The sequence below is a fragment of the Pseudonaja textilis genome, chromosome 4, assembly GCF_049901715.1.
Source record: "Pseudonaja textilis isolate UNSWEBS1 chromosome 4, rPseTex1.2, whole genome shotgun sequence".
Classification (NCBI taxonomy): Eukaryota; Metazoa; Chordata; class Lepidosauria; order Squamata; family Elapidae; genus Pseudonaja; species Pseudonaja textilis.
In genome coordinates this window covers 92813632-92828813 of record NC_141993.1, presented here as the reverse complement: position 1 = coordinate 92828813, position 15182 = coordinate 92813632, and the positions used below count along the sequence as shown (strand labels likewise).

General features: G+C 46.6%; 1 protein-coding gene across 1 annotated transcript; it reads right to left on the bottom strand.

The window, feature by feature from the left end:
- Window positions 1-701: 701 nt before the first annotated feature.
- OSTN (osteocrin) lies at window positions 702-14418 on the bottom strand. The gene is made up of 4 exons (XM_087932070.1): window positions 14299-14418; window positions 6685-6780; window positions 4224-4435; window positions 702-795 (listed from the first exon to the last, which is right to left on the bottom strand). The coding sequence occupies exons 2-4, from the start codon at window positions 6778-6780 to the stop codon at window positions 711-713; spliced, it is 393 nt and encodes a 130-aa protein (XP_087788196.1). The 5' UTR covers window positions 14299-14418; the 3' UTR covers window positions 702-710.
- Between the last annotated feature and the right edge of the window lie 764 nt (window positions 14419-15182).

The window sequence follows — 15182 nt, the reverse complement described above, 5'->3', positions numbered from 1 at the left end:
AATAAAGTACGTAAAGTAAAAAGAGTAAAGTAACATAAAATAAAAACATCGTAATAGTTATAATAATAATAATAACAACAACAACAATAATGATAATATAATAATAATAGTAATAGTAATAATAATAATAGAAATAATAATAAAAATAAAAATCAAATAAATAATAAAAATAGTAATTTAAAAAATAAAAATAGTAATTAAAAAATAGTAATTAAAAATAAAAAATAGTAATTAAAAAAATAAAAAATAGTAATTAAAAAAATAAAAAATAGTAATTAAAAAAATAAAAATAGTAATTAAAAAAATAAAAATAGTAATTAAAAATAAAAATAGTAATTAAAAATAATAAAAAATAGTAATTAAAAATAATAAAAAATAGTAATTAAAAAAAATAAAAAATAGTAATTTAAAAAAATAAAAAATAGTAATTAAAAAAATAAAAATAGTAATTAAAAAAATAAAAAATAAAGTAAAGCAACTTCCATTTATCCCAGGGTGCCAATTCAGCTTTCTGGGTCCCTTTGAGACTCAACCCAGTTGCAATTCTCTCCACGAGGCTTTCTAAGGCCCTGGAAAGGGGGAAGGTCAAGGGGGCTGGTTCTCCATCTTGCCCCCCGCCCCCAGCCCAGCCCCTGGCAAGAGACGGCCAGGCCAGGGCCGCCTGGCACACGGCTTTTGGGGTGGGGGGCTCTTGATCTTACCGGCCTCTCCTACCCTCTGGAGCTGCTCAGGCGGTTCCCTCCGATCCGGTCCAGGGGGAGCCCAATCCGCTTCTTTGGCACCGGCAGGACTTTCCTGCGAGAAAGAAAGAGAGACGGGCGTCGAGGAGGGAGGGGCTCTGGGGCTTCTTTCAGGCCTGGGGGGTAGCCCCCCCACCGTCCCGGGCCTTCCTGCCGGGCCATGGAAGAGAATCTCTGTAGCTCTGCAGGGCTGGTCTGGGGGCTCCTGGGGGCCCTCTGAGCTGGGTGGGCTTCTTGCGGACGTTTCACGACCCGACTAGGGAACCTCATCAGTGCTAGAAAGGAGAGGGGTTTGTGCAGGGGTGGGGGAAGGAGGAAGGAGGGAGAACGACTGTGGTGTCCTTGGGGGTCTCTGACTTCGGGTGTTTTCTTGCAGGCATTTCATGACCCAACTAGGTCACGTCATCAGTGCTGGAAGGGAGGGGGTTTGCTGATGGAGGAGAAGTTAATTCCACTCCAGTCCTAGTACTGATGATGTTACTTATTTGGGTCATGAAAGGTCTGTAAGAAAACAACTGAGGTCAGAGACCACCAAGGGCACCACTCTCCTCCTCCTCTTCCTCCACCCCTCCTTCTCCTCCCCTTTCTTCCTTCCTTCCTTCCTTCCTCCCTCCTCCTCCTCCTCCTCCTCCTCCTCTCCTCCTCCTCCCTTCCTTCCTTCCTTCCTTCCTTCCTCCCTCCCTCCATCCCTCCTCCTCCTCCTCCCTTCCTTCCTTCCTCCCTTCCTCCTTCTCCTCCTCCCCCTTCCTTCCTTCCTTCCTTCGTTTCTCCCTCCTCTCTCCCTTCCCTCCTCCTCCTCCTCCCCTTCCTTCCTTCCTTCCTCCCTCCCTTCCTCCTCCTCCTTCTCCTCCTCCTCCCTTCCTTCCTTCCTCCCTCCCTCTCTCCCTTCCCTCCTTCTCCTCCCCTTCCTTCCTTCCTCCTTCCGCCCTCCTCCCTCCTTCCTCCTCCTCCTCCTCCTCCTCCTCCTCCTCCCTTCCTTCCTTCCTTCCTTCCTTCCTTCCTTCCTTCCTTCCTCCTCCTCCATCCCTCCTCCACCTCCCCCCTTCCTTCCTTCCTCCCTCCCTCTCTCCCTTCCCTCCTCCTCCTCCTTCCTTCCTTCCTTCCTTCCTCCTCCTCCTTCTCCTCCTCCTCCCCTTCCTTCCTTCCTTCCTCCCTCCCTTCCTCCTCCTCCTCCTCCTCCTCCCTTCCTTCCTTCCTTCCTTCCTTCCTTCCTTCCTCCCTCCCCTCTCCTTCCTCCTCCTCCTCCTCCTCCCCTTCCTTCCTTCCTTCCTTCCTTCCTTCCTTCCTTCCTCCCTCCTTCCTCCTCCTCCTTCTCCTCCTCCTCCCTTCCTTTCTCCCTCCCTCTCTCCCTTCCCTCCTCCTCCCTTCCTTCCTTCCTTCCTCCTCTCTCCCTTCCCTCCTCCTCCTTCTCCTCCTCCTCCCCTTCCTTCCTTCCTTCCTCCTTCCTTCCTTCCTCCTCCTCCTCCTCTCCTCCTCCTCCTCCTCCTCCTCCTCCTCTCCTCCTCCTCCTCCTCCTCCTCCTTCCTTCCTTCCTTCCTTCCTTCCTCCTTCCTCCCTTCCTTCCTTCCTTCCTTCCTTCCTTCCTTCCTTCCTCCTCCTCCTCCTCTTCCTCCTCCTCCTCCTCCTCCTCCTCTCATCAGGAGACTTCAGTCCTGTCAGCAGGAGCCTTCCCTTACAGTACACATCCATCATCCATCCATCCATCCCTCCATCCATCCATCCATGGATTCCTTCCACAAACAAAGGAACGTCACACGTCTTAATTTTACGTCTCGCTTCAGCACGGACCCTCTTTAGGGGATTCCATTTACTCTCCAGCGTTTCTCTTCCGGCAGGCTCCGCTCTTTAGCTCTTCTCAAGGGGACCTTCGGCTGCAGCTCTGCACATCATCCACCTCAGGGGAGGTTTTTTTTTTTTGTGGGGGGAGTTCTGCTGTCCCCCCCTTTTTTATTTTATTTTTTTGCAAAATGGCAGCGGGCCAAACAGTATTTCTGAAATCCATTGAATTCCCAGAAAGAGCAAAGTTTGCAGTAGAGATTTCCCCATCGCCCCCTTTCTCAGGTTTGTTCATTTTTAAAATGTCCTTCCGGAGTTTTCCAAGCCCCTTTTCCTCCCCGCCCTGATTCTGGCCTGCCGTCTCTTTGGACCTCGCTACAGCCCCCCACCCGCCATCCTTCCGATTGTGGGGTGCAGCTGCAACTCCCACACCCACAACTGGGACAATTGCGCAGCCGCTTTGCCCCTAAAGTGTTCTCGGTTTTCTTCACAGCCCCTTTTTTCCCCATCCGGGCCGTTTTTTTCCTAGTCATACGCAGAACGCCATTTCCCGCCCACACACACAATATTTGCAAACCACTTGCGACCCTCATTTTTCGCCCCTGTGACAGGGACATTCGCGAAACCTTTCCTTCAATTGCCCGCCTTGCCATTTGCTCAATCACTTCCACGTCTAAATGTCTAAAAAAATTCATTCCTGCCCGTCCTCGGTTGAGTTGGCTCCCATATAGAATAACCGAAAGACACAGTTGGAAGGGACCTCGGAGGTCTTCTAGTCTAACCCTCTGTTTGCGCAGGAGACCCTATGCCATTTCAGACAAATGGCTGTCCAGGCCCCTCTGGAAAACCTCCAGTGACGAGGGAGGGAGGCAGGTGAGGGAGGGAGGGAGGAAGAAAGGAAGGAAGGAAGGAAGGAAGGAAGGAAGGAAGGAAGGAAGGAAGGAAGGAAGGAAGGAAGAAGAAGAAAGGAAAAAGGACAGTAGATGAAGTCAGGGAAGGAAGGGTGGGAGGAAGAAATGAGGGAAGGATAAGGGGAGGAAGGATGATGAAGGAAGGAAGGAAGAAAGAAAAAGGAAGGGAGGAGGAAGGAAAGAGGGAAGGAGGAAGAAGGAAGGAAGGAAGAAGGAAGGAAGGAAGAAGAAGAAAGGAAGAAAAGGAAGAAGGAAGAAAAGAAAGCAAGGAAGAAAAAGAAAGCAAGGAAGAAGGAAAGAGGGAGGGAGGAAGAAGAAGGAGGAAGGAGGAAGTAGAGAGGAAGGAAGGAAGGAAGGAAGGAAGGAAGGAAAGGAAGGAAGGAAGGAAGAAGAAAAGGAAAGGAGATTAAGTCAGAGAAGGAAGGGTGGGAGGAAGGATAATGAAGGAAGGAAGGAAGAAAGAAAAAGGAAGGAAGGAGGAAGGAAGGAAGAAGAAAGGAACGAGTAAAGAAGGAGGAGGAAGGAAGAAAGAAAAAGGAAGCAAGGAAGAAGGAAAGAGGGAGGGAGGGAGGAAGAAGGAAGGGAGGAAAGAAGAAAGAAGAAAGGAAAAAAGAAGGAGGAGGAAGAAGGGAAAAAGGAAGGAAGGAAGGAAGGAAGAGGAAGGAAGGAAGAAGGAAGGAGGAAGTGAGAAGGAAGGAAGGAAGGAAGGAAGGAAGGACTGAATGGAGAAGATCGTCATCCATCACCTCAGGAGCAGCCAGAGTGAAGAGGCAGGAGAACCGCTGGGGCCACCTACCTCTGCTTGGTCCTCAGGCCCTTGGAGAGCCGGTCAAGGCGTCCACCAAACCCCGCGAAGCTTCTCTTCGTCTTGGTCTCAAAGACGTCGTTCTCCAAGGACGCCAGTTTGTTCAGGAGTAACATTTCGGCCACCAGGTCAGTTGTGGACTTCTCTGGCCTGGACGGAGGAAGCCATCCTGGGCCGGGGCCGAGCACGGGGTCAAGGGGCTGCTGTGGCATGAAACGAAGGTGGAGTGAGGGTTCCAAGTAACAAAACCCATAGCAAGCAAGACCCCCAAGGCATGCAGGCTCCTCAAAGGATACTCGTAATTGGGAATTCTCCTAGCGGCACCTACCTGGGGGAAACCGACTCGGAAGTAGTCTCCCATGTCTTTCACCTCATTAAAAGTCCAAAGTTTCCCCACTTCCTCAAAACCATCAGTCACATCCCAGAAGGGGCTTGACAGCGGGGTGGGATTCAATTTTTTTAACAACTGGTTCGGTGGGCGTGGCTTAGCTGGTGGGTGTGGCTTGGTGGTCATGTGACTGGGTGGACATGGCTTGGTGGTCGTGTTATTGACTGGGCGTGGCCAACTCAACATTACCCACATCAAGGCACGCATCTCCTTGCCTGGCCTCTCGTGACTGTGGGGATGCTGCAACAGTCGTAAGTGTGAAAAACGGTCATAAGTCCCTTTTTTCAGTGCCATTGTAACTTTGAATGGTCACTCCATACAAGCAAAGAACCAGCAAAGGAGGGGAAAAAAACTCCAGAGAAGTTCCTGAGACAGGAAGTCTAGTCCTGCCAAGAATGTAATAAGGGTTAACAGAGAGGCAGTTTCTGTAAGCAACGCCAGAATGTTTCCTTCCTGCCTTCCTTGCAGGATTAGCCCAGTCATTTCTTATAACAACCGGTTCTCCAAACTGCTTAGAATGTTAACAACTGTTTCTAGCCAATAGGTGCAAACCGTTAGAATCCCACCCTTGGCTGGCAGCCTGGTGGCATCGCTCCGCCTTCTGACTGGGTGTGAGAAATGACCTTGGTTCTCAAGAGAAAAGATGTTGTTTTGGCTAAAGATTCCTCTCCTCTTTTTAAAAATAATTTTTAAATTGAAAATAAACATTAAAATATTGAATGTTGTGGTCTTCTTGGACAATACATTTCAGTCAAAACATTTTACATTATAGGAGATATATATATATTTATACACACACACAAACACACACACGCACATACACATTTAAGCTTTATACCATTTTTGTTCTTCTTATACCTCATTTCTATTTCATCTTTAATTCTAATTTCAACTTTGTGTGCTCCCTTTCATGTCCCTCCACGTGTAGAATTTGTTCCATCATTTGTAGTATTCTGTTTTTTCTTCTTCTTTCAATTCTAGCGTCAAACTATCTAATTCAACGCATTGAAAAATCTCCGTCTCAGTTCTACCCTCAGCTCCAGCGGGGCAACACTTGAAGTGGTCAAAATGGCTTCCGTCAGGTCAGCTTCAGGGTTGACAAGATGGAGTGAAGGACAGTGGCTATGTAGGCATAAGGTCTCCCTGTCTCCCCCCAGATCTCCACCCTAAAGAATCTGGCAGGCTTCTCTTGGGAAAACACACAATACGTGGTTGTGGGAATTGGGTGTGCCTGGAAGTCTCCAAACCTGGCCACTTTGTGAAGACTCGTGGACTTCAACTCCCAGAATTCCCCAGCCAGCAGAGTTTATCGTTTGGAACTCCTGTGGGTGTTTTTTTTTTTTGCTTCCTGTCACCTTCACCAAAAGATGTTGACCCTGACGGAGGCCGGCGGGATGTCCGTCTTATTACATAGAACCAGACAGGAAACTTGACCAGGTGAGCTAATTCCACTTTATTGCAAAGCTGCAGGAACAAAATCGTGTAGATCTGAAAGTACAAATCTCCCACTGTCTTTTTTTTTTATAGCCTGAGAAAGTAGGGAGGGCTCCTTCTCAGCCTCTTGCCCCACCCATTATGCAAATGAGGACTCAGCGGTCTCTTTTCTGACAGTTCCCACAGGGCCCGTTTTAGATGCAGGTGAGTGCAGGGCGCATGCAGAGTCCTGGGCAGGGCGAAAAATGGGCCTCCTGGAAGTTTGGGGAGGCCAGAAATGGGTTTGTTTCCAGCCTCCAGAAATCCTCCGGAGCCCGGGGAGGACAAAAACACTCCTCTCCCCGCCCCATGGTGCAGGAGGCCGACTAGGCCACGCCCAACATGGCCACGCCCACCCAGCAATTGAGTAGAGAACCCTTTGCTAAAATTTTTGAATCCCACCCCTTGCTACCTTCCTTTCCTCCCTCTCCCAAGGTCTTTCCCGATACGTTTACACGAACATAATCCGAAAACTCTGGAAAGTTTGACCAGGAACGCATGAGGCCGCCCCAAGCAAGAAAGCCACAGGAGAGAGAAGGTCACCACCCAGTGATTTTGGCCAAGGACAGGCAGAGGGGCAGAGGCCCTTACCTCTTGCATGCCCTGTGCCTGGTCGGCTCTCCTGGGCTGCCAGAGGAACAGAAGGATCAGGATGAGGAATCCCGCTGTCTGCTGACAGAGCTGCATCTGCAAAGGAAGTGGGACTTTTAAGTTTCTTTAATTTGCAGGAATTCGTTGACAGGAGGGGGCTTTTCCCGGAGGGCACAAGATATTTTAGCATGCACAAAAAAGAAAAAGAGCGAGAAAGGTTAAACAGAATCTTCCTTCCTTTTTTAAAAATACACTTTTTAAAAGAAGTTTTGTTAAAGGTTTCTTTGGGGTAAAATCTTGTGGGTTTTTTTTTCTTCTCTTTTTTTTTGGAATTTGCATTTTAAATTTCTCAATAAAAAAAATAAAGAAATTTTAAAAAAAGATATATTAGCATGCAATGAAATTTCATCTTAATGAATGCCGATTCATGTACATTTAAAGTGACGATAAAGTTAATTCTAAGTTCTTTTTTTTAAATTTTTTTTTATATCAATTTTCATTCATAAACGTTTTTGAATAACAGTGCATTGGCAGAGCATTATTTACAAATAAAAAACACCAACCAACATACGTTGGTAATAAATCTCAACATACAAACTAATAGCAATAGTAACGGTATAATAACAGTACTAAGAGTATAACCAAGAGAGTTGATCTAACTTTCTTCTTACATTAAGTTAATTACATTTTTATCAATGACTACATTTACATTTATCTACCTCTTTACTTTCACTATATATAATATTAACCTTCACAATCTTACTTTCCCTAATTTCTACCTCTTTTCTCTGTCCATTCATAGAATTTATTCCATGTCTGAAAGTATTCTGAATCGTCTTTGTCTTTAATGTTTAAAGTTAATCTATCCATTTCAGCACAGTCCTAAATTTTCCTAATTATAACCTCATCCGGTGGGGTATTCATATTTTTCCAGTATTTAGCATATGTAAGGTGTAACACTACGGGCTTGCTTTGTCATAATCCTCTGATAGTGTACCTAAAAGGCACATTTCTGGTTTAAACTCAATATTTTGTTCAGTTATCGTTTCCAACCATTTATGTACATATTCTCCCAATTCTAAATTCGGTCGTTAAAGCAGCACGAACTAGCTGCTGTGCTCCAATACACCACCAGGTGGCACTCGTGCTCTCTGACTGCTGCATTGTAGCCCAGCAGGGGCGTCTCGTTGGTTTGGACTCTCCCTGGTTAAACGTCCAAGAAATTGTGTCCACATCCACACAAAACCCCACAAGGAAATAAGACACTCATTTCAAAACCTTGGGGCATAAGTCCAATTTGGGCATTTTGCCTGCCTAAATTAGAAGGTGTCCCCCTTTTTTCTGGCCAAGCATTTGGATCAGAATACGATTTTGACATTAGTACATGATAACATCAAAATGTCAGAATAACATGTTGATGTTATCCTAAGAGACATTGTTTTGCTCATCCTCCTGTGGGTGCAGAAGGTGGCTACCTTCCTCTTTGCTTGTGGCGTCAAAAGTGCCAAAATGCAAAGCTCACACCTTCCTAAGTAGCTCAGATAATGGGATTTTAGTATTTAGTATTTTCGTATTTGTTGGATTTGTCCATCGCTTGCAAGATACAGGTATAAGAACAAATATAGTTTTGAATATATGAGATAAATAAATAAATAAATAAAATAAGAAATAAATAGATAAATAAATAAAATAAGAAAAAGAAAAAGAAACAATAGGACAGGGACGGTAGGCACAATTGGTGCGCTTATGTACATCCCCCCTACAGACCTCTTAGGAAAGGGGTGAGGTCAATAGTGGATAGTCTAAGGTTAAAGTTTTTGGGGTTTGGGGAAGAAGCCACATTTTAGGAAGACAGAATAAAGTTTTGTGTTTTTTTTATTTCAGATCTTTATCTTATCTTTATTATTTTACAAATAGCTCCAGGTGACAAGCATGTAAAACTCCTTCCTTTTTTTAAATTTTCTCCACAATCCTGTGAGATGGTCAGAGCTGGATTGTGGGGTCCTTGGTGCTCTCTGAGCTTGGTGGTTTCCTTGCAGACGTTACATGACCCAGCTAAGTAACATCATCAGTGCTAGAAGTAAGTGGGGTTTATAGACAAGAGGAGGAGGAGGAGGTTTATAGACAAGAGGAGGAGGAGGAGGACTGAGCGGGTCCTTGGTACTCTCTGAGTGGGAGGCTTCCTTGCAGACGTTTCATGACCCAACTAGGTAACATCATTAGTGCTAGAAGTAAGTGCGGTTTATAGACAAGAGGAGGAGGAGGAGGACTGAGGGGGTCCTTGGTACTCTCTGAGTGGGAGGCTTCCTTGCAGACGTTTCATGACCCAACTAGGTAACATCATCATTGCTAAGAGGGAGTGGAGCTTGTGAAGAGGAGGAGGAGAAAGTGGAGGAAGAAGAGTGCAGGTTTTCTTGGTGCTCTCTGAGCTTGGATGGTTTTTTTGCAGATGTTTCCTGACACAACCAGAGAACATTATGCACTGATGATGTTACCCAGTTGGGTCATGAAACATCTGCAAGAAAACCCCCAAGCTCAGAGAGCACCGAAGGATATTTAAAACAGTAAAAACAAACAAAGGACCTTTTCCCTCAAACTCCAAAAATATTTCCATTGGCAGAATTTTTTTAAGCTTTGCTCCTCTTTCTCCATTTCAACTGCACAGGTGTTTCTGCCTAAAAAGGAGACCTAATTCCTCTCCCCACCTGATGCGATTTTAAAGTCAGGTTCTGCACTTAGGCAAGAAAAAACAAAACGCACAGGTACAGCATAGGTGGTCCCTGGCTCAATAGTGGTGACTGTGGAGTGGGGTCTTGGAATCCTAGTGGACAATCGATTAAATCTGAGCCAGCCGTGTGCGGTAGCTGCCGAAAGAACCAATGCGATCCTAGGCCGCATCGACAGACCGACAGAATCAAGATCACGTGAGGTGTTGATACCTCTTGATAAGGCCTTGGTAAGGCCACACTTGGAATTCTGCATCCAGTTTTGGTCGCCATGATGTAAAAAAAGATGTTGAGACTCTCGAAAGAGTGTAGAGAAGAGCAACAAAGAGGATTTTAGGGGACTGGAGGCTGAAACATACGATGAACGGTTGCGGGAACTGGGCCTGGCTAGTCTAGGGAAGAGAAGGACCAGGGGAAACAGGAGAGCATCTTCCAATACTTGAGGGGCTGCCCCAGAGAGGAGGAGGAAGGGGGTCAAGCTATTTTCTAAAGCACCTGAAGGCCAGACCAGGAATCATGGATGGAAACTGAACAAGGAGAGATTCAACCTGGAAATAAGGAGAAAGTTTCTGACAATGAGGACAATTAATTGGTGGAACAAGTTGCTTTCAGAAATTGTAAATGCTCCAACGCTGGAAGTTTTTAAGAAGAGACTGGACAATCATTTGTCCGAAATGGTGTAGGATGTCCTGCTTAGGCAGGGGGTTGGACTAGAAGACCTCCAAGGACCCTTCCAGCTCTGTTATTCTATTCTACTCTAATAAAGCAGGTTAAGAAATGAGTGGAGCTGTTCCACTTTTTGCAGATCCTGCCTCTCGTTCCCACGTGCACGATAAGCTGGGCAAATAAATGAGGTTGAGTGGAAACAAGTTTTTTTTCGGCTTTCTTTCTTTTGAGCAGGAAAATAAAAGTATGGGGATATGCTGTGTTTTTGTTTTTTTTAAAAAAAGGTCCTGATCTGTGTCTGCAGCATGTAGACCAGATTACGAAGGAGAAGTTTTGTGCTCAAAGGTTCCTGAAAAGCTTTTACAAACACAAGTTGCACAAAGCTGCACAAATCCTCCTTCGCTGACAACTAAAATGCTACCAGACTGCAAGTTGGCTCGGTTTTTATTCCTGGATCCTTTTTTAGAATTTGTTCTGACCCAGGCTTCCTCGAAAACCTCAAAGCCGACCTCTCATCCGGATAAAACCCCTTTTTATTTAATTTACGGTGAATTCCACTCCAGCAAACTCCCAGCAAACAGTCTTTCAAGAGAGTCCACAATTACAGACCTTGATCAGGCTGGGAGAGCTGCCAGACCGATATCTTCCAAACGCCACGTTGTAGCAGTAATGACTCGGCAAGAAGTCAGGAACAGATCTTCACCCCTCATGAATTGAACTAATTGCCTCCTGCAAAGCCCACTCCCCTTTCGCTCCTCTTTTATTCCCTCTGGGAGGGGCCATTCATTGTCCACCTGAGTTCTTTACTCCCAAGTCGACCCTTGTTCCTTAGCTGTTCCCTTCATCTGGCAGCTCTGTGCATGCGTACACTGGGAACAGGCTCCAGCTGTTCTTCTTCCCCACTGATCTCCAACTCCGAAGGCAGCTGATAACTGTCGGACAGTCCTGGCCCCATCTCTGCCTCTTGTTCCTTAGTTTTTCCCTTCTTCTGGCAGCTTTACACATATGCACACTGGGAACAGGCTCCAGCTGCTCTTCTTCCCCACTGATCTCCGACCCCGAAGGCAGCTGATAACTGTCGGACGACCCTGGCTCTATCTCTGCCTCCGACGCAGAGCATCCATCCGAGCCTTCCCCAAACTCCAGGACTGGCCCGTGTGCCTCCCCAACCTCCTCACTGTCTGAGTCTCCTGCCATCTCTGCTGGCTGCTGCAAAAGAATTAATGTACTCTTTAAAAAATATATATATCTTGGAAAGTCCCCAAGGATTCTCAGGTCAGCAACAAGATCGGTAGAGTTTGTCTTTACTGTTGCTTTGGATCTGAAGGTAGTTCAGATCAGGAAAAGCAGAGAAGAGAGGTTGAAATGGAAAAGAATAGTTGCAGGAATTGGGTTTCTTTAGTTTAATAAAGAGAAAGGCCAGGGGTGACTTGTTAGCATTCTTCCAATATTTGAGGGGCTGCCCCAAAGAAGAGGGAGTCAAGCTATTTCCCAAAGCATCTTTGAAGGCCAGAGAAGGAATAATGGATGGAAACTGACCCAGGAGAAAGATTCAACCTGGAAATAAGGAGAAACTTTCTGACAGGGAGAACAATCCACCCATGGAACAGAAGTTGCCTTCGGAAGTTGTGGGAGCTTCATCCCTGGAGACTTCCAAAAAGAGGCTGGACTGCCCTCTGTCAGAAATGCTGTAGGATCTTCTGCTTGGACAAGGGGTTGGACTAGATGACCTCCAAGGTCCCTTCCAACTCTGGTATTCTATATTCAGTGGAACAGAAGTTGCCCTCGGAAGTTGTGGGAGCTTCATCCCTGGAGGCTTTAAAAGAAGAGACTGGAGTGCCCTCTGTCAGAAATGGTGTGGGGTCTCCCGCTTGGGTGGGTGGGAGGGTTGGACTAGATGACCTACAAGGTCCCTTCCAACCCTGTTTGTCTGTTAATTCATCAGTGGAACCGAAATTGCCTCGAAGTCCGGCCAGTAAACACTCTGCTAGCGCCATTCAGTTGCTCAGACTCCACCCCGCAAGGGATCATGGGGTCGTTAAGAGAAGATGGCCGCGGGGATGCTGCAAGTGCGAAAGTCGGTTTTTTCAGTGGTGCTGTAGCTTTGAACACTCACTAAATGGACAGTTGTAAGTCGAGGACTATCTGCAAATACCGGTGCCTAAGACCGGACGCTTCCTCACCACCCACTTGCCTTTCTTGGGGTGATTTATTTCAATGGGGTTCCTTGGCCCAAAGCCAGCAAAGGGGGGGTCTAAGTTCACTCGCTCAGCCGCACCAATCTTGCAAACTGTCAAGTACTTCCGTTCCCAGGCAGAGATTCTTCATTACGGGTGGGGCACAGCAGAGGAAAACGATTCCTGCTTCCTCCCTGGACATGAGCTCAGGATCCCAAAAGATCTGGACAATAAAGGAGAACATCTGCAGCTCGGTCATTGCACGGGTTGATCGTCCTCACTGTTAGGAAGTTTCTCCTAAGTTCTCAGTTGCTTTTCTCCTTCATTAGTTTCCCTCCGTTGCTTCTTCTCCTGACGTTGTGGGATGACCCAAAGGGGCGTGGCACAAAAATAACCAAGTCACCCAAGTAGAATAAAGTCCCTTTAATGCCTCCAACCTGGACCCCGATGTCCAATTATCCTCCGCTGGAGATCAAACTCTTCCGAAAACAGTCTACGAAGGGCAGAAATGCAGTCCGAACCCAAAGTAAAGATAATTAGAAATAAATAAAAAAAAACTCCAACACAAACCACGCTGAAGTAATTAACACGGCAGACCAGGGTGATAAATTGCAGACTTTCAAAGGAGAATGAATGTAGCACCCACAGTTAGGAGGACGCCAAAACCCAGATAAGCCTCAACCAAGATAATGCAGGCTTTGCTTCCAGCAAGGAGCTGTGTACAAACGCCCCACTTATATCCTGTTCTCCCAGCTGTAACCAATGAAGGGGATCAGGGCCCTTTTCTCCCCCGTAAGCCACCTTGCTCCCTTCTCTGTTCCTCCCTGCATGCCATAGGATGAAGAGCGGGGGGTGGGGGGCGGCTTGTATCTTCCTCTGAAGGCCAAGCCGGACTGTGCCCTTCCCCAATTTCCTCCACAGCCACTGGAGCCACACTCCCACTCCCTGTCACCTCCTCAATCTCCCCCTCAGAATCAGACTCCAACAAGGGCGTGAGACTTTGGGTGATTTGGAGAAGAGCTTGACCCCCTCCTCTTCTTTGGGGCAGCCCCTCAAATGTTGGGAGATGCTATCATGATCCCTTGAATATGAGACAATCCTGGGTCGTACAAACAGAGGCATAGAATCCAGATCATGTGAAGTGTTAGTGCTGCTTTATACAACGCTAGTAAGGCCACACCTGGAATACTGCAACCAATTTTGGTCTCTGTACTAACAAAACAAATGTTGAAACTTGGGGAAAAGCAAGTAAGATGTTCAAAGGCCTGGAGACTAACACTTGAAGAAAGGGTGCAGGTTTGGGGTTGAACAGAAAAGAAAAATTAGGCGCAACACGATAGCAGCCTTCCAGTATTTGAGGGGCTGCCCCAGAGAAGAGGAAGGGGGTCAAATTCTTCTCTAAAGCACCTTGAAGGCAGAAGAAGAAGTGAAGGGTGGAAACTAATCAAAGGAGGGAAGCAACTTGGGACTAAGGAGACATTTCCTAACCGTGAGCGCAATTAACCAGAAGAACAGAAGTTGCCTGCAGAAATTGTGGCTGCTCCAACACTGGAGGTTTGAAAGAAGAGACTGGACAGCCACTGGTCTGAAGTGATATAGGCTCTCCTGCCTGAGCAGGGGGTTGGACTAGAAGACCTCTAAGGTCCCTTCCAACTCTTATCCCATCCCATCCCATCCCATCCCATCCCTTTCCATTCATTCCATTCCATTCTATTCTATTCCATTCCATTCCATTCCATTCTATTCTATTCCATTCTATTCCGTTCTATTCTATTCTGTTCTGTTCTATTTTCTATTCTTTTCTGTTCTATCCTATTCTCCTCCTTTTGGGGAGGATTTTCATCCCTTCTTCCTCTTGGCGAGCGGAAAAGAAACCCCGAATCACAGGCTGCATGGAATGCGGGGAGAGCCCAGATATTATCCTTTTCCAAACTTTCCAAAACTTCCCTCCTTTTCCTGAAGGGATTTGTGGCTTTGCAACCTGGGGAAGCTCATTTCCCATTCCCCAAGGCACAAAACAGAGACGTTGGGAGCTGCCCACTTACCTGGCCAGGAGTCACACGGATCCCTTGGAACAAATAATTCCCCAGGTGGCCTTTACTTTCTGAGTAGATCTCTCCCCAAGCAGATCCTCTGAGTTTTCTTTCTCTCTCTGGTCTTTTATAGTCTCGCATGGAGCCTCCGAAAAGCTGCCTCTTCCCCCTCTTACATCATGTCTGAAGTTTTTTTTGGTTTTTTTTTTCCCCCAGAGCTCTGCTCTTACGTCGCTTTCTCCCTCCCCTCTGAACAGGCTGCCTGCTGTGAATGCTGGAGCTGCTTATCGCTCTAACCATGATCAGCGGAGGAATCAGGATCCGACGATGGTGGAAGAGGATCACCAGAAGCCCATCCGTCCCTCTCCAGATTGACCTTAAAAATAAAGGACGAAGAAGACACAGAATATCGCTTGACGTGGAAGAGATTTTATGAGTGGTTAGAGATCAGTAGAACTCAGGCAAAGAAAGATTACGGTTATGTATGAATTAAAGAATTCAGGATGAATGAAAGGGCAACCAGGAGGATGAGAGGACACTGGAGGCTCAAACATACGACGGACGGTTGCAGGAACTGGGCCTGGCTGGTCTAGGGAAGAGAAGGACCAGGGGAGACAGGAGAGCATCTTCCAGTATTTGAGGGAGGGGGGTTGGACTAGATGATCTACAAGGTCCCTTCCAACTCTGTTAATCTGACTTTAATCTGATTTTAATGAATAAAAGGACCAGGGGAGACAGGAGAGCATCTTCCAATAGTTGAGGGAGGGGGGTTGGACTAGATGATCTACAAGGTCCCTTCCAACTCTGTTAATCTGACTTTAATCTGATTTTATTGAATAAAAGGACCAGGGGAGACAGGAGAGCATCTTCCAATAGTTGAGGGACGGGGTTGGACT

Coding starts and splice junctions, on each gene's coding strand:
- OSTN (XM_087932070.1), bottom strand. CDS start 6,780: ATGCAGCTCTGTCAGCAGACAGCGGGATTCCTCATCCTGATCCTTCTG. Junction 4,436..6,684: donor AGGCACAGGGCATGCAAGAG/GTAAGGGCCTCT, acceptor TTCATGCCACAG/CAGCCCCTTGACCCCGTGCT. Junction 796..4,223: donor GGCCTGAGGACCAAGCAGAG/GTAGGTGGCCCC, acceptor TCTTTCTCGCAG/GAAAGTCCTGCCGGTGCCAA.